Raw genomic sequence first — 5,510 nt, 5'->3', positions numbered from 1 at the left:
AATCATATAAAAATAAAWGCAAAAGCTTTTTTTGTATAAAAGCTCAAGAGTTAGTAGAACTTCTGTAGGGCACTATTATCACAAATTTAGTCTTCCTTCATATGACAAAATAATACGTTTTAGAAAATACAAAACAATTATTTGTCATAAAGAGACAAAACCAAACACACCATCACAAYAAAGTCCAAGTCCAAGCATCCAGCAAATTTAGTTAGAAAATCCCACGTTGAGTCTGAAAGGAGCTGATGGCTATAAGTGAGCGCGATAAAAAAGAGCATGCTGCTCTGACTGCCAACTTAACCACAACCATCGCCTGAGGCATAATTTAAGTTGCAACGACGTCAGAGCGACTGACAAGACAGCCATCTGCATGAAAATCCTTCAGTTACCCCTATCTACACATCARCAACTCAAGTTCTGCCAGACAGCGCTGTCAAATTAATGCCAATTTGGACTGCTGACATCTGTATCTATAGGAAAATATAAAAACTGCTGTAATATTCCAAGTGTATCACATCTCAGAAATGGAAAAGCAGATGTCTTTAGACTTTTTGGGGAAAATGTAAACKGAGGGGGATAAAAAGTTAAAACATACATGCCAATTGATCCATGTTGTTGGACAGCAAGTCTAAACCTCTCAGGATGTTTTCCAGAGCAGTGCTGATAGGGGTAGTAGCTTGTTCTTCTTCCTTCTCTGTGTTTTCCATCTGAAAAATGCTACAAGAGAACATTTGATGCAAACTATGTGCACACACCAGTCTGGCATTTAAGAGAATAACCACTGCCAATGTTAAAAGTAATGTTACTGTACTGTGATTGTTGTACAAATGTATATTAAAAATAATCTGACCAAATTGAAACTTAATCGTACGTGTATTATAAGTATCAGAATATTCGTTATGATTTAATTTTGTAAAAAATAAAAATTGAATTCAAGTCAGTGATTAAAAAATGACAGATCACCTTGTTAYACATAYTAGCTTCTTTATTTAAAATATTCATCCAAACAGAATTCATCCAAACAGAATAGAACAGTTTAACACTTGACAAACTCATGTAAATAAGTCATAGCTACTGCACTTTGACATGGAAGCAATAAATCAGAGTATAATYTAATACGACTTAATCTACAGTTTAACTTTGTGATGAGTCAGCTTTTTCAGCACCAGCTTCCATCTGCGGCTGCGGTTCAGCCTCCCCAAAGACAGCCGCCCTGCATCTGCGGTACGCCTCCTGCAGCTCCCGCATACACGCTTCTCCCTCGAAACCGGTCCGCAGCGTCACCATGTCATAAGCCATCCAGGTCAGCTGCACTGCGGGTGGACAAAGATGTATAAACACACGCTGTTAAATTAATGGAACTTTTTTTCCCTCCCCCATTATGGCGCAATTAGCTGTAGCAATATGAGTGGCAGMGCAATGTGATTAAATATAACGGCTACACACCTGATATGTCCTCAACATCCTCAATCACTCTCTCCAACTCCTTATTCAGTTTATACATGTCGGTGTTGCTCCGTGAAGGCACCATAGGACATGATGAATCCTCCATATTACGTACAGGTAGCACTGATTTAAAGACATAACTTATGTCGTTACTTTTAAATAAACCAAACAAAGACGTCGCAGCAAAGTTATAGTCATTAATGTCATTAATGAGTCATGCTTTTTATATTGCGCTCCTAGAGAAAGCCGTTAAGACCGTTGGGTTAGCAAGATCTTTTACGTTACCACGGCAGCAGCTGCAGGGAAAACGGGGTAGTTTAACGTCATGACAAAACACGAGAATTACTTACTGAAGCTTATTTTTGGAKTTATTCCATTACTTAAATTTTAATACTGTTTATTAGTTTATCCAGAGTTTAAAACTCACCGTYGAAAACCGGTTCGGAGCTCAGAAAAAAGTTCTCGGCTAATTTATAACGAGCGCGCGAACTTCCAGCTTCTTTTTTTTTGTCGACCTAGCACATTGCCTGCCTTAAAAAGCAAGCTATTAAATGCTAAAATATGTTGATAAAACGTCAATTAAAATCCCGCTTTAGAAATTCTAAAATTAGTATTTTCAAATTAATTAATGTATAAAACAAGTGTTTGTTACCTCTGACCTCTTGAGAAAAGRACAATCACATTACAAACATGATAAGCAATTTACTTTTTCATGCTTTTCTCATTTTTATGAAAAATTGAGTTGGGGTCCCACACAAAATTTGATTTAGGGAGCTTCCAACTAGCACAAAACCTTCAGCTTAACTGATACCTTGCCTTCCCTGGTTCTTTTTTTATTTTGTATTACATGTCTATGTTAACAATGAGACTGTGCATGTTTTGTAAATCTGATTGTTTAGATAGTGCTGCAAAAAAAATCATAAACATAAAAACATGGGAATATATTTGTATGGAAAAAAACAATAAAAAAACTGAAGTTTTATTATAAACACTTTTTAAAATTTTAAAATAAACTTGTTTTCAGCTTGTACATTTCTAAGTGTTTTGTAGCCAATTGTGCACACAAAAGAAAAAAATGAAATCTGAAATGAGTTTATGCCAGGCCATCAAATTGAGTGGAAAATTATTTAAGTGAGAGTGAACAAAACCCCTTGAGGGGACTGAATTAGCTGACAGCAGAAAAAAAAAGAAGAGAGAAACCCATAGGCTTCTCACCTTAGAAAAAGCACCAATCAAGATACACTGGGGCGGGGAAATGAGAAGATATATACCTTGTGACAGGTGACACCTTGACATAGAGCAAGGACAAGCAGACAAGGAAGGATTGGAGAAGAACAGTCCTCAATATTAAAACTAAGAAAAACCTATTTTGATGACCAGTCAATATTTCTGAAAAAGAAAGACTTTCAGGAACTGGCAGAACTGTCAGTAATTTTAGCCGAAGAGGAAGGACAACAACAAACAGAGAGATCAGAAGAGGGTAAGAGGTGGAAAGAAACTTGATGATGTCTTCATTTGAGACCCAGAACCAGTCACCTCCTCGTTGTGGTCCACAGTTTCCAAGTTTAGGCCAGGAACCGCCAGAGCTCAGCATGTACGGTGAATGCTACTACCCTCCTCCGTCCCTGCCGAGTCCTCAGCGGACAGCTCCTTCTTCCTATGAACTGAGCGACTACACCACCTCATCTCCAAACCCRTACCTTTGGTTCAACAGCTCCGGGATCAACTCCTCTTCGTACCTGTCCAGCAATGGCCCACCTGGAAATCCAGGCCCACCGTTTGTACCTCAGCACTACGGCATGCAGAGACCCTACCTGGGACCAGCTGGACCTGGCGGTCCAGGGGGGGAACTAAGCTGGTTCTCACTTCCTTCACAAGAAGATTTGATGAAGCTGGTCAGGCCACCTTATTCCTACTCTGCTCTGATTGCAATGGCTATCCATGGAGCACCAGACAAGAGACTGACACTGAGTCAGATTTACCAGTATGTGGCTGATAACTTTCCTTTTTATAACAAGAGTAAAGCTGGCTGGCAGAATTCCATCAGACACAACCTGTCACTCAACGACTGCTTCAAAAAAGTGCCAAGAGACGAGGACGATCCAGGTAACACACTCAGATCAAATTGTGTCTTTATCATTGTACTTAATTAGATTTTGACTGAGTCATGCATTTTGTTGTTTGATCTTAAATCTAAACTGCATCTTGTCCAATAGGTAAAGGCAACTACTGGACACTTGACCCGAACTGTGAGAAGATGTTTGACAATGGAAACTTTCGCCGTAAAAGGAAGAGAAAGTCTGACTCCCTCAACAGTGGTGACGGCGCTTCAGGGCCTCCAGAGTCAGTAGACAGTGAAAGGGGAAGCCCCAAACACCCTGCCCTTGCCATGTCCCCGACACCGGACAGAATCCCCTCCCCTTCACTGTCGGGTCCCACGCCGTGTCTGAGCAGCTTCTTGTCCGAAATGTCTACAGTTTCTACTGCAAAYGAGGTTGGGGGAGATGGGTTGACCAGGCCGCTGCAGATTAACCTTCCCCTAGATGGACCACACAGACCCACCCAGCCAGGAAACTTTAGCAACTATTCCCCCAACTCAGGTGTCTCAGAGTGGGTACCACAGGTACCAGCTCCCTCTGTGCTCACATCCTCACCGTCCCACTCTTCTTTAGGTTATTCTAGCCCCATTCTGAGCCAGTACACTGGGTCCAGTGGACATTTCTATCCTACTCTGAGCTCCACTGGAATCATTTATCATCGAGACGGCACAGAGGTTTAAGGAGACGTAAGGGGAGGGCATGATGTCTTAGGAAAGACTGTTGGAAGGATCTTTCAAATGTCTGGTATTCGTTTTGGCAAAACATWGTGTTTTTTTGCTGACATAGACAGGTGAGAGTGCTATAACACATGAGCATACTAAACGGTGCTSGATTCTCACAAAATAAGCTGATTCAGGTATAGTGGCCTTACATTGTCCAACTGTAAAAAACGRGGCTTGCCTTGCTATCAGATCCCGTCAGCTTTTATTTCAGATATATCTCTGCGAGAACTGCGTCAACATTAGCTGACGAAGCTCTAATCTGCTGACACCATGCCATTCAGCGCTGACAGACAGCTTATTCAGAGGGGTAGTTGAATTACAGTGATGTCAAGATTGTGTTGTTCCTGCGCAAAAATAATAAACAAGTAGTAGTGAGACGGTCATTGTTTTTAGTACTGCAACAAATGGATTCATTTACAGTCTGGGAGTGTAATATAATGGTGGTAGTTGTACTTTGTAAATACTTGTTCTAGTTTGTTACACCTAAATGTTGGTTTGTTTGTTTGTTTGTAAAAGTTTTGTTAAACAGAAGGAGTTAATAAGGTGTGGCTTCATGCTGTATATTGTGTTTTTACCATTAATAAAATCTTTTTGATATACATCTTTCTTCTCATAATTTTTTAAAATAGCCGTACCGGGATTAAGCATTTATGAAGTAATAAATATATCAATCTATTGTCTAACATCAGACCCATACATCTATTTAGACATCTACAAAAAGGCTATAAAAGAGAAAGTGAGACCATAAACACTGACAAAACAACAAAAAACAGCCCCGTCAGTGAAAGCAATGACCAGTAGTGTGGAACCAACGTGTCAGTGTAACCTGATCTTTGTTGATGGATAGTTAACTGATTCTCCTAAACGGTGAAAAGCTACATTCCCATGCTTTTTTCCCTCCTCAGCACAGCACAGTAAAATCTGTGGGTGTCCCACACACAGATACTGCTGACTGAATGAAAACTTTAAAATGGAGATAAGCAGTAAAGGTTTGAAATTAAGGAGATTAAACAAAATACAAAAATAAAAGAAAAAAAAGCAAATGTGTTAATAAAATGATCTTATCCAAGTTTTATACATATACAATAGATAATTTTATTACTGTATACACAAAATACATAGAACATTCTGAATAAGATCATTATGACCATTTGCCCTCCTTCTCTGTATGTACATGTTAGTGACAAGGACAGACAACTTATTTATCAGGTGTTTTAACACCGATTTAAACAGCAAAGTTCAG

The 5,510-nt window shown here is 39.5% G+C and overlaps 2 protein-coding genes across 4 annotated transcripts; one reads left to right on the top strand and one right to left on the bottom strand.

Moving 5' to 3' along the window:
* Window positions 1–971: 971 nt before the first annotated feature.
* On the bottom strand, window positions 972–1,980 carry syce3 (synaptonemal complex central element protein 3). Of its 2 annotated transcripts, XM_008419586.2 has the most exons (3): window positions 1,874–1,980; window positions 1,447–1,569; window positions 972–1,313 (listed from the first exon to the last, which is right to left on the bottom strand). In XM_008419586.2, exons 2-3 carry the CDS (start codon window positions 1,550–1,552, stop codon window positions 1,135–1,137), a joined length of 285 nt encoding a protein of 94 aa, XP_008417808.1. In that variant the 5' UTR covers window positions 1,553–1,569; window positions 1,874–1,980; the 3' UTR covers window positions 972–1,134. The 2 variants fall into 2 exon arrangements, with proteins under 2 accessions (XP_008417808.1, XP_017162469.1); XM_017306980.1 differs by lacking the exon at window positions 1,874–1,980 and having other exon boundaries at window positions 1,447–1,728.
* Window positions 1,981–2,516: 536 nt separating this feature from the next.
* On the top strand, window positions 2,517–4,866 carry foxi3b (forkhead box I3b). Of its 2 annotated transcripts, XM_008419584.2 has the most exons (3): window positions 2,517–2,926; window positions 3,003–3,552; window positions 3,663–4,866. In XM_008419584.2, the coding sequence occupies exons 2-3, from the start codon at window positions 3,039–3,041 to the stop codon at window positions 4,223–4,225; spliced, it is 1,077 nt and encodes a 358-aa protein (XP_008417806.1). In that variant the 5' UTR covers window positions 2,517–2,926; window positions 3,003–3,038; the 3' UTR covers window positions 4,226–4,866. The 2 variants fall into 2 exon arrangements, with proteins under 2 accessions (XP_008417806.1, XP_008417805.1); XM_008419583.2 differs by having other exon boundaries at window positions 2,517–3,552.
* The last annotated feature ends 644 nt before the right edge of the window (window positions 4,867–5,510 follow it).

The sequence above is a fragment of the Poecilia reticulata genome, linkage group LG10 (assembly GCF_000633615.1).
Source record: "Poecilia reticulata strain Guanapo linkage group LG10, Guppy_female_1.0+MT, whole genome shotgun sequence".
NCBI classification, from domain to species: Eukaryota; Metazoa; Chordata; class Actinopteri; order Cyprinodontiformes; family Poeciliidae; genus Poecilia; species Poecilia reticulata.
The sequence above is the reverse complement of the archived record's forward strand: the minus strand, read 5'-3'. Positions and strand labels throughout refer to the sequence as shown.

Excerpts from the sequence above, each read along its gene's own strand:
- syce3 (XM_008419586.2), bottom strand. The coding sequence starts at position 1,552 with ATGGAGGATTCATCATGTCCTATGGTGCCTTCACGGAGCAACACCGAC. Across the intron at positions 1,314-1,446 it reads GGATGTTGAGGACATATCAG|TGCAGCTGACCTGGATGGCT; the intron begins GTGTGTAGCCGT and ends GTCCACCCGCAG.